The following is a 16603-nucleotide window of genomic DNA, read 5'->3' on the forward strand; positions in this document are numbered from 1 at the left end:
CACTGCCTATCAGGAAAGCATGATATCAATTTATTATGTCAGAAGAGTACCTATTTTGATTATACCACTTCCCTTTTTATGGAAATTATTAACTGGAGAGACAAGGGTGGTGGAAGTGTGGAAACATGTTCTCTTTGTACCAAGCAGACCTTTACCACTAGCATGAATCAGATTTGAAGTGATGGAAGGATCATCACAACTGGCCCATATACTTGCTGAAAATCTCTCATACTTATGAAAGCATATTTTAGTATAGTGATGGTGAAAAGCAGAAAACAATTCCTGTGAATTGAGGAAATTACCCATCCCAAACAAGGACTATTTCTTTACCAGGAGGACCAGCAACCATCAACTTCACCTGTGTCTGAGCAAAAATACCAGAAAGACAATGGAAGGCCAGAGCCACTTGGGCTGGGCACAGGATGATAGAGCATGGCAAGGAGGCCAGCAGGGGAAGCCGTCATGCTTAATCTAGGCCAGGGAACATTTCACACCTAGTTGACTCTGAGGCTGGGCTACCAGGCTAACCTGTTGCTAAGCAAAGAGTCCAGTGGTGGACTTTGCTGAAGAGGACAGTGTGCCGAGTTTCCCTTCCTAACGTCTACAGTGATCATTTTAGTTCTTGAACAATGTCAAGAAATCCTGGATTTCTATTTTCTTCTCTTTTCCCACTTCCAAACACTTCAGGAAAACTAATCTCTAGTTGTAAGCACTTATGAAAACCCAACTTCATAACAGAGGTTCTCTGAAATACTGAAGGAGTACTCTGGGGAAAGGGAGCTCTTCTTGGTCTAGGAGCATTATTTTCCTGATATAGAAATCCAGTATGTCCATCATGAAATGAAATGAGAAGTTCTGTTAGTTGGTTGTCTGTCTTTCCATCATTCTTTTGTACTTCCTTCCTTGAGTGAGTATTTTTGGGGCACCTATTGTGGGATTGTGTTTAGACCAGAGCTGTAAGCAAAACTCCATTCCCTGAAGAGGATGTGAGGAGAGGTTAGAGCCCAGAGCAAGCAGGGAAGGAAACCAAGTGGAGGAAGCTAATGAGCAGGGATCCCAGAGGGATAGGGTTGCAGCCCTGGGCTGCTGAGTCAATAGGTGCTTTGCTCACATGCAAGGAGAGTGAGGAACAGAATGACAAACCAGGAAAGAGGAGAAAAAAAAACCAGAGAGCATCTACAGAGATAATTCTTAGGAACTTGGAGGATGAAGGTGTAGGAGAAAGGCTTTCCAGGGAGTCACTTTTATCATTTATTTTCAAGTTGTTAGAATTGTGCTAATGTAGAGGAGCAGATTTACAGCTAAAAGCAAACTGCAAATTCTAAAAACATAACTTTGATTTAGGTCTGTGGGTGGGTACAGAGGAGCTGAAGGGTGTAATTTGTTGTTGTTGTTGTCTTCTGGCAGATTTAGCTTTCCAACTGCAATTTGCTTAGACTAATATTCCATTTCGCTTGCATATTCTGAACGTCTACTAACAAAAAGTGGAAAGGGGAAGGGTGGTAGGACTATCAGATGCATCCTGCAATGCAGAGGAAAGAAGCCTTGGAACAAAATAATGAAAGCTTTCATACTAGGCATCTGGTTTGTGCGTGATTGCGAGTATACAGGCATTTGGGGGAGTTGTAAAGTACAGACAGACAGAAATAAATTAGTCTCTATTCCGAAACTGTCTATAAACAATTTATATGGTGAAAAATTAAAGTGTGGATTGAACCGATTTGGCTACTTGGAGTGAGACAGCCCCACTTCCTACAGTTAGCGCTACCACTAGTTCTGATATTGGGCAACTTTCAACCTCTGTTTTCCTTATGGGTGAAATGGGGACACTAACATATCCCTTGTAAGGTTTTGGTGAATATTACATAAAAATGTAAGACATTTAGCAGAGTAGTTGTCACAAGACCAGTCTTCAATTAGAAAAATATTAATAAACAGTAAGCTTTATTATAAATAATAACTTATATAACTTTTGACAAGTATTCATTATACTTTTTAAGTTACTGCTGTTCCAAGATGGTTTTTTTTCCTGCAAATGATTTCAACTGTGATATGATTCATCCCTCTTAAAATATTCTATAACAAGTCTATTATTCAACAGGTACATTTTCAGTGTATTCCCTAGTTGCACTAGAATAATGCTCACTGAAATCTATTTTTCATTAATTTGATTTTATCTTAAGCATCCATGCATATTTACAATGGTTGTACTTCCATCAAATGGAACTTTTTCACTCAACTTTTATCCTAAAAGCTTGCCTGTGAATTATTATTGCTCTTCTCCAGTTTTTAAATTTTAAAGAGTTTTTTCCCCTTTCACTTTGAGTACATCAATTTTACTGAAGCCAAGACATTTTTCTTTTAATGGTAAACCCTTAAGAGTTCCTCAATTTTTTTCCCTAAAAATATTACTAAAATATTATATTTTTAATATTGATATTCACAGCTGAGCAAAAGCAGCTTTTGGTTCCTATTTTTATTTCAAAAAGTTGATTACAAAGATATAATATTAAGTATAATTAAATTATGATAAAGACATTTTAAATATATTTAATACATTAAATATAAAAATGTTTGTCACAGAAAATCATTTTACGAAGCAATAAAAATTTGTAGATTCAGTGAATATATTAAGACTACGTATATTTTAAAGAAATAAAGCATGTATGCCATTAACTTCTAAATATCCTTCAACTAGTCATAAAATCCAAATAAAAATATTTTCTGCTCAATTTTCCTTGTCAGAGCTGTACAGAAAACCTTATGATTTTTAAAAAAATTTAACAGGTGTACAAACAGATGCAACTTGTTTATTTTATTTTATTCCTACTCTTAAAATTTCACCACTGCCAGAAACTCTATTGGCATATTTATAACATTTAAATAAAAATTCAAAAAACTGCATAAATCTTAGCAGTAGTTTCCTTTTTATCATCTAGGCAAAAAATAAAAATAATAATGAAACTTTGGAAATGCACATGCTTTAAATAACTTACTGCTCAGTATTAATGTAGTAGCAGGCTGACGTTTAGAAGAAAACTCATGGTGGTGATGCTGTTTCATTTGGGGGTTCCATTACATGGTAGCCTTCATTTCAACAACTGAAATGTCAGTGCTACAGGGAATGTAAAAATAAAACTTGTATACTGTGTTTATATGTAAAACATAATGTATTGGTCTCTCTTGCCTGTTCAAATGAGTTTTAAAACTCACTTATTGAATTCACATTAGTGAAAAGATGTATTAATTATCCTTAAGATACCTTGAAAGGGAAACCTTTCCTTTTGCTTCTGGATCTATTTAGCTGCCTGACACCTCTCCCAAATACAGCACCTATAAAGGTAAAACAAATGTCCAATAAAGTTTGTGACTATTTTTCAGCTGTCCCTTTACTGATTTCTGAACTATTCTTATTCCAATCTCACCCCATCCTGCAGCAGGTAATAAGCATGGTAGATTAACAGCAAGGGCTTTGGTGCCAGGCTGCTTGGTTTCAGAACCTGATTTTACAACCTAGTAGCTGTGTGACTCTGTGTGACTGTGACTTGATGGCTCTGTGTCTCATTTCATCATCTGTAAAATAGATTAAAAATAATATTCACTCACAAGTGAATATTATTCTTTAAGTATTCCTATATCCCTTTAATTTTCCTTTACAGCACTTATCAGAATTTATAGCTATGTAGTTATATGAACATTTAACAAATATGTATCCCCTACTAAAATATAAGTTCCTTGAATGCAGCATCAAAATCCATTTTGTTCATCACTACATCCTAAACATTATAATGTTTGGTCTAGAGTAGATGCATAAGAAGTATTTGTTAAATAAATGAAAAAATTAATTTTAGAGATAAGTCTGAGAATCAACAAAAGTGAACACAATTTGCCGAAGATTATACTACCATAAATGACAGAACTATAAGTAGAGTTTAGTTCTTCTGACTTAAAGTTCTCCATTATTTCCAGGCATTAAATCTTCGATAACACAAATCATACAAAGAATCACGCAATTAATATTACGTAGGTTCTAGAATGAAAAGTAAAAGTGCAAATCAGAGAGAAAAGGAGTATCTAACGTAGTCTGGGGGAAATTGGGCCTCCTCGAGGAACTGATATTTAAGACATGAAGGAGTTAGAATGGGCAAGGAGAGTCAGGCAGAGGGTTCCAGGTAAAAGAACAGTTTACACAGTGGGCCAATGATGAGAAAAGCTTGGTGAATAAGAATAGAGAAAAGACTACTGTGATTGCAGCAGAAGGACCTGAAAGAGGGAGGGTGAGGTTGATCAGAGAGACAGGGCCAGATCTTATACCAAGGGAAGACTTTTCTTCCTTAAGTAGAAGAAGAAAAAAGCCACTAAAGGGTTTTAAGTGTGGATAACACAATCAGGTTTGCATTTTCATAAGATGATACTGACTGCACTATGGGGAGTTTGGGAAAGGGCAGACTTAGTAACTGGTTGGATATGCAGGTCAAGACAGAAAGATACATAAAGATGATGCTCACATATCCAACATGATCGACAGGGTGGGTACCATTTACTGAGAAAGGACCATTAGTAGATAGATCAAGAGCTTAATTTCATTAAGGGTATAATAAATTCTCAATAAATAGTGACAATTATTACTGTTTTTGTGGTTGTTGTTACTGATGATTGAAAACCACTTGCTGCAACTGAGGGTAATGGTGATTTTTATGGATTTCAATGGATTTTGGCCTGTGGTGTTGCTCCCATTATATACACAGGCACTTCTGGACTAGAGGTTTGGAAAGGGAGGTCATTTACGGAGCTAAGAATGCAGCTGAGGCTTGACACATGAAAGCCTTTTTTACCTCCAATCTCATTTCTAGGGTAGGCTTAGGATAACACGTGAGAGATGCATGAGAAAACAGCCTTCCTTTCCCTTGAATTTCCTTCTCCTTTTCCGAAGAATCAAGAAATTTTAGACATGATAATATGACCACGGCCAACAGGTCTATAATGGCCAATTGGTCTATGAGGCATCAATGTTTTATGGGGAGATCAAGCCTGTAAAATTAGCTTTACTTGGCCTTGGCTAAATAATGGATGAGCATAGACAGCTCAAAGGATTTTCCTATAAATTGGGTAAGGAGATAGTAAGCAAAGAAATCAAGAGGTATGCTTAGATCTTTGATCTTAGAGAAGGTATTTATACCTTACTTTCTGATCTAGACTTTATTTATATTATATCTTTGCCATCATGTGGCAATCTGTCTTATTCATTTACATTGTTTACATATAGTAAAAAAGAATGTCAATTAAATCATTAGAATGATTAGTTGGCAGTATAGACTATATAAGGACATTTTAATATTGGTGAGCCAGTACTGCTTGTATTAGCATATGAGGAGGTCGCTAAGTGCTAAGTCTTCACACCGTGTCACTGGCTCATGGCCACAGGCTTTGTTCCCTAGAGATGCAAGGGAAACGGAGATCACGCATCAGGATTAGCCACATGGTGTTAATGAGAATCACTGTTTATCATTATCCTGGTTATTCTGTTAAAGAAGTCCTGGAGCATATGAGGTAGTTGCCAAATGTGTTAAATATACCAAAAGGCATGTCTATTTCAGAAGTTTTGAGCCCTGAGTTAAAAAATTTTATCGTATTTAATCTACTTGCCAACTGGGCATTTTGCAACCAGGCATCTATAAGAGAACTAAGCAAAGAGGCACTGAGGGGAAGTCAAATCTAAGAAAAGTCCAGATTGTTTTGGTCAATGATGAGGTCCTGCCTGTAATTTAAAAGCTAAAATGAATCTTGCTTAATCTCACATACACATAATTGGCATCATTTAGGCACAATCACCATTAAGAAACATACAAACACATATAGATCAGCATACAGCAAGGGATTTTAAAGAGGGAAAGAAGAATATTTTAACCAACTTTCTGAATAAAAGTCACATGTATTTTATTTATATTAGAATACTTATAAAGGTCCTTGAGGTATTTTAACATATTTTAAAATTTATACCTTTATCATATTTATTAAACTAGGAAAAGCATCTAATATTTATTTTTACTTTTTAAATTTAAATAAGCACATACACATAGCTTAAAAGTGAACATGTCTTCTTGACTGCTTTGGGCAGTAATATGTAACATTGCCTAACCTGGCATAATCCAGCAAAATCTGGATTCAATCAAAACCCAGTTCAATACAACAAAGTGAGCCAGGGCTGAATCGTTTGTGCATGTGCATCTATCCCTCATTATATTAGCCAGCCCTTGTGTATATTAACTTTAGCATTTTAGCTTTATGACATGTTGAAAATACATTTTGACACTATCCAGAAATTAAGAAGAGAATTTTTTTCCTACACCTTTAGTGATTAGGAGCATGGGTATGAAAATCAGACTGAATATTCAAAACAGGTCTCCACTGTCTGCTAGCTATGTAACCCTTTAATCTCTCTGTGTCTTAGCTTTCTTCCTGAACCTCAGATTCTCATCTGTAAACAGGATAACGTAGCACCTATCTCAAACAGTTGTTGTATGTGTTAAATGCTTTATTATACATAAGGGACTTAGGACTGTTTGGCACATAGTAAGTGCCCCCAAAATGTTAGCTATCATTTTCATCATCATTGTTATTATCCTTCATTTTGTTCTCGGGCACTTGGAAAAAGAGTCTACAAAATACATATTTAACTTTTTCCTCTGAGTTCCTAGCCCTTAGCCTTATCAGAAGCATCAATCTTTCTTATTTTCCAGTCAATAAGGATTTTTTTTAAATTGAGGTATAGCTAATTTACAATATTGTGTTAGTTTCAGGTATACAACGAAGTGATTCGGTTATACATATATTTATATATGTATATATCTATAAACTTTTTTTCATTTCTTTTCCACACAGTTTATTACAAGATATTGGATCAAGTTCTCTGTGCTATATACAGTAAAACCTTGTTGCTTATCTATTTTATATATGGTAGTGTGGATCTGTTAATCCCATACCCCCCAATTTATCCCACCCCTGCTTTCCCTTTGGTAACCATATGTTTGTTTTCTATGTCTGTGAGTCTGTTTCTGTTTTGTAAATAAACTCATTTGTACTATTGTTTTTAGATTCCATATATAAGTGATATCATATAATATCTGTCTTTCTCTGACTTAACTTCACTTGGTATGATAATTTCTAGGTGCATCCCTGTTGCTGCAAATGGCACTATTTCATTCTCTTTTATGGCTGAGTAATATTAAGGATTTTTTAAAGTTCAGTGATTCTCAAGATTTTCTTTTACATAGACACCTTTATAGCATATTTAAATATTCCATGTACTTTCACATGATATAATCGACAGTTTTAGAACCTATGACTAAGAAAATATGTATGAACAGAGGGATTTAAGGACCCCCTGAAATAACCACACAGGCCCTCTGGGGTCCAAGACTCATTGGTTAGGAACCAATTGGCTGCTTCGATGATTAATACCTTTAGATTAAAATAAAATTCAGATCTTTTTAGAAAGCCCTGTGGGTCATAGCTCTTTTAGCCTCTCTTACCTCACCCATGACCGCTATGGGTGTCTCTCCTGTTGCCTGAGCAACACGATGTTCTACTAAGTAGAACATATACTCGTCGTAGAGCAGACGGATCAGGTGGAAGGAGCCAAAGCTAGCAGCACTGCGTAGGGTTAAGTCCCGAATAACCATTGAGCTGTTCCAAGAGAAAAGACACATATGCAGCCATTGTTAGTGAGCAGGATTAGAGTTCAATCTAATTTTCCTCTTAAAAGAAGTCAGAGGTCTAAAAGATTGGTATAGCACACAACCTGCCATGGAATAATTTCACTACTGAAAGCAGTTGGCTCAACTCTTTCAAACAGAGTGGTAAAGAGGTCATCTTCACTGAAACTTGACTAGATCCTTATTAGAGCTAGACAAGTATTAACTGGGAAAAACCACTTTACTGTCATAGGCAAGTCTTTTGATTCTATTAAATTCATAAAGGGGTCAGAATTGAATAAAAAATATTTTTGGAAGGCTGACAAATCATCACCATAAGAAAAAGGAACTCAAAGTGAAGGTCTTATTGATGATGCGTAAACACTGTGTCACTATCTCTCAATGATAATGACCTCTGGGGTATGCTGTGAGAAAAATATGTATTTGACCAAGTTTACAAAACATGCTAAGCAGGGACTTCCCTGGTGGGGCAGTGGTAAGGAATCTGCCTGCCAATGCAGGGGACATGGGTTCTGTCCCTGGTCCAAGAAGATCCCACATGCCTTGGAGCAACTAAGCCCGTGAGCTACAACTACTGAGCCTGCACTCTAGAGCCTGTGAGCCACAACTACTGAAGACCATGCTCCTAGAGCCCGTGCTCCGCAATGAGAAGCCACTGCAGTGAGGAGTCCGCACACCGCAATGAAGAGTAGCCCCTGCTCACCACAACTAGAGAAAGCCCATGCACAACAACGAAGACCCAACGCAGCCAAAAATAAATAAATTTATCTTTAAAAAAGTATATATATATATATATACACTAAGCAATGCTCCCAAATGTGGCAATGTAGAATGTAGGAGGTTATGTACAGGGATCCCTGCAAGTTCTGTTGGAAGGTCAATTTATTAAGTGATTCTAATTCCTTACTGATTTCCATTAAATTAAATTAAGGTGATTTTTCCATTACAAATAGCATAATAAAATCAATTAAGAAATGCATAACTTTGAAAAATATGAATGTTTAATTTATAAAATACCAAAATCTGAACCATATTATTAATAAAATACTAACAATACACTATTACACTCAAAATGGAAGTGAACCAAAATAAAATTTTGGCCTCACTGAAGACATGTCAATTATTAAGCACTTCAAATCTCTTTAATATTTCTAACTTAGAGTCAGGGTAGGATGTGTGTGTGTGTGTGTGTGTGTGTGTGTGTGTGTGTGTGTGTGTGTATGTGTGTGTTTCTTCTCACTTTCATTTAGTGTCCTTTTCTAGAGATTTCTGTCCTATGCAAACTAAAACAGGCATTATATTCTCTGATAGGAGGAGGAGATAGAATCTCACTAATATATGGGCTGATATTCCTAGGCCTTATTTTGCAATGAAGAATTGTAAAATTCCAGACAGATGGAAAAACAGAAGACTACATTTCTGTTTCATTTTCAACCTTATTTATATAGAGGCTAGTAATATATCAAATTCTACACATTCAACTTGGCAAGTGACAGATCATCCTTGTACATCTAAAACTCTAAAGCCCTGGATTCTGATCCTGGCTCTTCATTAATTCACTATCAATCTCAAAAAAAAATCATTTCCATGAGAGTGTTTTTCCTTTTGGGTGAAAGTGAAAGCAGTACTTTTGGTCTTACCTAATTTGCGTGATTATTTCAAGGATAAAATGTGTTAAAGGTTGTGAAATAGACTTATGAATGAATAGAACAAGACAGAAATGTAAGTGATTATGATCCTAATACACAAAACAGGAGGAGCTGAGCTTCTGACTCTCATTTGGCTACGGCAGCAAGAACAGGTGTTACTATATGATGATGGCAGATGTCTCTCATTCTGTGGATCTATTTACTAAACAGAAAAAAAGCACGGGTTTGGAGTTAGATCCATGTTAACCACCATGTGATCTTGATTGTGAGTATGTCATTCAACATTTAAAGATTCAAGATTAGCCTGAGAGGCAAATGAGATAATGTGTGTGAAATCTTAAGTAAAACTACCTATTACTATACTATTCCATATGTTGGAGTTAATAATATACTCATTATTATAAAAAGCAGTACTGGTGAATGATTCCTTAGAGTCAAATACTTTAATGAATACCTTAAGTTTGGAACTCTATAAGAGAATCACTAAAAATAAATTAACACTTTCACTTATATGTCAAAGATATAATGACAAAATTCTGTTATAATTCGATGCATGCTTTTCCCAAAATTCAGTAACACATCACCTATTCATAAAAATAATTATTACAAATTTAATAGCTATTGAAATTAAACTATTTTCCTATGGAACAAATTTTAATAGGCAGAGAATCCTTTACTTCAAAAAGCAAAAGCAAAAGCAACATAAAAATAACAATAAAAAGTTGCCTAACATTTTTACATACATCCAAATTTGATCATGTGAAGTAAATAATTTTGAAAAATTAAATAATATGGGGTGGAATATTCACTCCTAAGTACACATCTCTTGCTGAAGAAAGACAGCAGCTATTTAAAATACAGCCTGGAGAAGACTAATGGCTAACAAGTATACAAAAATATGACTAATCTTATTCAAAATTAAAAGAAATGTAAATTAAAGGTAAGGTACCACACATCATCTATTATACTATAAGACATTAAAAGATCAGTGTTGGAGAGGGTATGGGAAAAGAACTCTCATTTGCTGTTTCTACAAGCATAAATTCACAAAACATTATGAAGGGAAATTTGGCAACACATGTCAAAATAAAAAATGCACAAATGCTTTCACCTAGTAGTGTTTTCTAGTTGTTGTTTTTACAAAATACAAGCAGGTTATCTCTCTCTCTGACAATGTTTTTTTTTTTTTTTTTTTTTAACATCTTGATTGGAGTTTAATTGCTTTACAATGTTGTGTTAGTTTCTGCTGTATAACAAAGTGAATCAGCTATATGTATATATATATATATCCCCATATCCCCTCCCTCTTGCATCTCCCTCCCACCCTCCCTATCCCACCCCTCTAGGTGGTCACAAAGCATGGAGCTGGTCTCCCTGTGCTTCCCAGTAGCTATCCATTTTACATTTGGTAGTGTATACATGTCAATGCTACTCTCTCACTTTGTTCCAGTTTACCCTTCCCCCCTGCCCATCTCCTCAAGTCCATTCTCTACATCTGAGTCTTTATTCCTGTCCTGCCCCTAGGTCCATCAGAACCTTTTTTTTTCTTTAGATTCCATATATATGTGTTAGCATATGTTGTTTTTCTCTTTCTGACTTACTTCACTCTGTATGACAGACTCTAGGTCCAGCCACCTCACTACAAATAATTCCATTTCGTTCCTTTTTATGGCTGAGCAGCGTTGCTTTACAAAGCTGTGTTAGCCTCCACTGAACAACAAAACGAATGGGCCATACACGTACAGATATCCCCTCCCTTTTAGACTTCCCTCCCATTTAGGTTATCACAGTGCACTAGGTGAGTTCCCTGTGCTATACAGCATGTTCCCATCAGTTACCCATTTTATACATAGCATCAAAAATGTATATGTGTCAATCCCAGTCTCCCAATTCCTCCCACCCCACCCCTTTCCCTCTTGGTATCCATACATTTGTTCTCTACGTCTGTTTCTCTTTTTCTGCTTTGCAACTAAGATCATCTATATCATTTTTCTAGATTCCACATATATGCGTTATTATACAATATTTGCTTTTCTCTTTCTCACTTCACTCTGTATGAACAATCTCTAGGACACTCTCTAGGTCCATTCACGTCTCTACAAATGATCCGATTTCATCCCTTTTTATGGCTGAGTAATATTCCATTGTATATATATATATATGTGCCACATCTTCTTTATCCATTCCTCTGTCGATGGACACTTATAGGTTGCTTCCATGCCCTGACTACTGTAAATAGTGCTACTATGAACATTGGGGTGCATGTGTTTTTTTGAATTATGGTTTTCTCTGGGTATATGCCCAGTAGTGGGATTGCTGGGTCATATGGTAGTTCTATTTTCAGTTTCTTTAAGGAACCTCCATACTGTTTTCCATAGTGGCTGTATCAATTTACATTCCCGCCAACAGTGTATGAGGCTTCCCTTTTCTCCACACCCTCTCCAGCATTTACTGTTTGTAGATTTTTTGATGATGGCCATTCTGACCGGTGATCACCTAGCAGTTCTAATTCTAGAAACTTACACAAATAAGCAAAGATAGTTTTAATTGCAGCAATATTTATACTGGTGAGAAAATAGGGGGCAACACTAAATATCCATTTGTAGGATACTAAGTAAAAAAAAATGGTTCATTCATATATGTAAATTTATGTAAAAGTTTAAAGAAATGAGGGAGAGTACACATATAGGCAGTAACTTGGAAAGATGTCAATGATATAATGTTAAGTGCAAGAACTAAAAAGTATAATATGAGCCCATTTAACATAGAAACCATCGATATAATTCTTAAAAAAATCCTATCCCTAAATAAATGGGAATGTTTAATACTTTATTATAAGCATCGAGATAGCACATTTCATTAAAATAGTATTAGTCACCTTAAAAAGTACAAATTTATTTCAATTTATCTGAAGATAAATGTGCAACTTTATACAAAGATAATCGTTACAGTATTTTTTATAATTGTATCACAAGACCAAAAACCACCCAAATGCTCAAGAATAAGAGACAAACGGGATGTTTAAATAATGTATGAGACATACACAAAATGGAATATTGTGAGGACATTAAAAATTATGTTTCTTAAGATATGCTTAAGGTATAATGTGAAATGAAAAATGTTAAGGGAAAAATACAGATAATAAACTCTGATAAACAATTGGATCTCAATTTTATATAACACTGAAAGAAAACATTTTACCAGTAGTTATTTCTGGGTTGTAAAATTATGGATGATTTAAGTTTATTCTTTTTATAGTATTTTCTAAAGTGAGTATATACTAATTTCATAACCCAAAAATTGTTTATTTTAAAAAGAAGATATTCATTGCAACACAGAAGAATCGTGGGCCGGTTGAATGTCAATAAATCTTTGCAGGGATAAATATCACAGATATAGAATGAATTATATTTCAAAATTCAACTTTTAGGGCTTTATATTTCCCTTAAAATAATGTAAATGACTAAGAAGAATATTCATACTGAGTAGCTTTCTGATATTATTAAACAAAATGCAAAGTCAATTTTTTTATTCCAAGAGAATTCACATTCATTCATTCAATAGATATTTATTGTGTTCTTACTCTGTGCCAGGGTCTTGTTCTAGAGCAAGTCAGACAAAAATTTGGCTTCAACAGAGCTCACATTCTAGTAGGACAGACAGTTGATAAAAACAGAGTAGATATAAAATATAAAGTTAGGTAGTGATTAAACCCTATGAAAAACAATAAGTCACGTTAAGAGACTGGCGAGTGATGGGTGCCGGCACTTTAAGTTAGGGTGTCAGGAAAACTCTTTTTGAGGAGGTGATATCTTGCGCAGAACCGAGACTGAAGTGAAGGAGTGAGCCGTGTGAACATGTGAGCTTTCCTGGCAGAAAGGAGAGCAAATACAGAGACTGAGGCAGAACTATGTTTGTTTTATTCCAAGGACAGCCCAGAGGCTAGTGTGGCTGGAGGATGTGAGCAAAGAGAATACACGGTGGGACCTGGAGGTCCCTAGCAGCTGGACCATGTAGGGTCTTATAGGCCATGCTAAGGCTTTTGGATTCTATTTGACAGCTGGGCAATCACCGTATTTCAGCATAAAGTACACATGTAATAGTAAATTCTGTTGGAAAATGAAAAAAAAAAAAAGGGTGCTGACCTTCAGTTTTAATACCTAGTTATTTTTAAAAATACTGATAAGCATGCTAAGAAATTATTGTCATATGTTTAGAAAAGAATCAGTTGAATTATATTATTAATGCTGTGTCTGCTTCATGCTCTCTGTGTTGGGCTTCTGCCCTACAAGCCAAGTATCAAATGACACAATTAACAGTTTAATTGGAAACCTACTGTCTGATTCAGACTTCCCTAAGATATGTTGCAAAATTGACTCCACTGAATTTCATGTTGCTAAGTTACCATGAATTCAACTCCTTTTAAAATCAGAGTTATAAATGTTAATTATTTTATAATGGATGAGAAATACCTTTGTGTATTTATCTTTATAACTCATGGTGTGGAAATTGAAACATATCCCCAAACACATGATACTCAATCCACCTCTTTATGTATTTGGGGATACATCACACCCTTCCAAAGAAGAAAGATGAGAACATCGCACCTGTGACCACCCCCTCCCCCCTACCGTGAACTCTCTTCTCAAACAGTGCTTATAGCTGATCCTGAGAGTATTACTTTTTGGAAGATTTATATGTTGTTCAATTGTAGGCAAACTAGGTTCTCTGTGCCCCCTTTCAAGTCACTGTATCGAAGCTATAAATTTCATTTTTAAAAATGGGATACTTGGTTGACCCTCAGGGTGACCCTGAGGAATTCTGTGTTCCATTATCCACAAAACACACAAGCTGAGAAATGGCCCACTTAACTTCTACATTTCTGCCCAAGAAAGGTGGTGATATTTTTTCCACCTCTCCGGGAGCCAGCAGTAGTCATTCAAAGCCAGGTTAGGCAAAGAGAGACCCCGGTTTGGAGCAGAGGGTGTCTGCAGCAACATGTCAACTGCTGCTATCATGATTCTCTGCCAGTCCATTTCTTTATTTGTATGCATATAAATATATACAGAGAATTTTAGAAATTTATGAGATTAATCAACTTCAGAAAATGAAGGGTTGATATATGTGACTGCCAAATTCTTTTTTTTTTTTTTTTTTTTTTTCCAAATTTTTTTTAAAAAACCAAAAAAATTAAAAAAAAAACCTTTTATTTTTTGGCCAAATCTTTTTAAAAAGCCAAAAACATTAAAAAAAACACTCTGTAATTCTGCTTCTGTTTGTGAATGCAGTTTTCATTACTCAATATGTTGTTATGCCTCGGTAAAAAACAGGTCAGATTTTAGAGGCTCCTAAATTTCTAAGCTGTTGACTTCGCCTACCAGCAGGAGGTATGCATCTGTCTGAATACACCTTTCCTTCTGTGGTCCTGAAGTATACGCCTTCAAGACTTCTTGAAATGAAAATAATAACCATAATAGTGTCTAACAATAACAAGCCAACTATCCCCAACTCAGGGAGGACAGAGGGCAGGCAAGTGATGATCTACTGGGTTTGTAAATCTGCAGAGAACAAGAAATACAAGTAAGTAATTTTCTGTCAAGATACCTGCAACAAATCTCTGTGGAGACAAAGGCTCCAGGAGTGTATTTCTAAAATGATATCAACTAAACATAGAAAAAAAGTCCTCAGGAACGAGTAAGGGCAAGTCTGATGTAATGAGATAAGAAAACAGTAAGAAGAAAAAAAAACCCTTGCTTTTTTCTGATATAGAGGATGCACTCTGCTTTTGGTCATATAGGTTTTGGAACAACAGCTAGTATAACTTCTGTTTCATCATTCATGAAGCACATATACCATCTATATGATTTTCTGAGGAAAAAAAAAAAAGGATGAAATCAACCTGCAAGCAAATGGGAAAATATCTGAAATCTTCTTAAGAAACGTTCCCAAATTAAAATTTTGAATCCTACTATCAATACTACTATTTCTACATCTACTTTGAGAATACTGAGATAATGTTTTCCAAATCTTCCCCCTGTATCAAAGGAAAACTCGTATCATCAACACATTGCTCACTGACACCCAGATCTAAACCTAGGACTGGCTGTAATGAAGCATATCAGTGGGTCACAGAGTTAGCACCATAATAAGGTGCTTTTCAAATCATATGGACTAAAAGCACTAAATATATGAGAGACAGAGCCGTGGAATTATTCCGTCCCCAAAAGAAAAACAAGACAACAACACAAAACTGGTAGACTTTCTTTCACTGCATTTAACCCTGGGCTAGACACTAGAAAACGATTTTCAGGATGTAAGGATAATTTAACTCCTAATTAAACATATACAGCGAATCTACACCTCTACTTCAGTTTAAGAAATAAGAATTGGACCAAATCAGTTGAGAAAGAAAGAAGTCACAATAAAAACCAAGCAACTACCACCATAATTAAAAGATCTCTGGTTCCATCTTTATCAAGGTGGTCAAAACAAGATGGAAATCCTGTAATTTGGGCTTACTGGGTTCAGAATTTCTACTAGTCTCTAAACTCTGCTACTTCTTTCTATACCTTCTCTCCTCACAACTGCTTTGGACTCACCACTGAGGTCCAGATGATGACCATAGGGTACACATAGCCACAGTCAGTGGTATGTCCTGTAGTCACTACTTTGATATGCGCATGGTTGCACAGGAACTAAATTAGGGACTGCCTAAACCTCAAAGTAGACATGGCTTTTCGGCCCGAGCCACTGAGGCCACCATTATCTAAAGAAGCAAAGAAATGAACTCCCATCACAAGAATAAATTCCGGGGTCAAAAATATAACTTATGTAACTTAGCTTAAGAAATGGAACTCTGTCAATTCCATCCTATGTCATATATATAGTATATATGCCAACTCACACAGGTTCTGTTTTTTAACCCCTGGAGTAGACCTATGGTCAATGGTTCACCCCAACATTTGATATTATATATGAAGTAATCTTTCTCTCCTGGGGTTCTTCTATGTCTAGAAAAACATACATTTATATATATATATATATATATATATATATATATATCCTTTTAGTCAAAAAGTGATTCATTTTGTATTACTAGATTATTCGATATTAAACTGGCTATGCATTAGAATCACCAGGAGTAAGGTTTTTGAAAAAAAAATTTCTGATTACCCCTACTCCTAATCACTACTTTCTTTCTAACCACCACGATATTGATTCAGTAGTTTGGGGGAGATA

At 35.5% G+C, this 16603-nt stretch overlaps 1 protein-coding gene across 2 annotated transcripts in view; it reads right to left on the reverse strand.

Moving 5' to 3' along the window:
• Window positions 1-16603, reverse strand: part of RFX3 (regulatory factor X3) — a 291441-nt gene that overhangs the window by 14836 nt on the left and 260002 nt on the right. For both annotated transcript variants that reach the window (XM_007464196.1, XM_007464197.1), the window contains one exon: window positions 7533-7686. In XM_007464196.1, coding sequence (XP_007464258.1) covers window positions 7533-7686 — 154 coding nt within the window. The remainder of the gene's footprint in view (window positions 1-7532; window positions 7687-16603) is intronic.

The sequence above is a fragment of the Lipotes vexillifer genome, unplaced genomic scaffold, assembly GCF_000442215.2.
Source record: "Lipotes vexillifer unplaced genomic scaffold, Lipotes_vexillifer_v1.1 scaffold1544, whole genome shotgun sequence".
Lineage (NCBI taxonomy): Eukaryota > Metazoa > Chordata > Mammalia > Artiodactyla > Lipotidae > Lipotes > Lipotes vexillifer.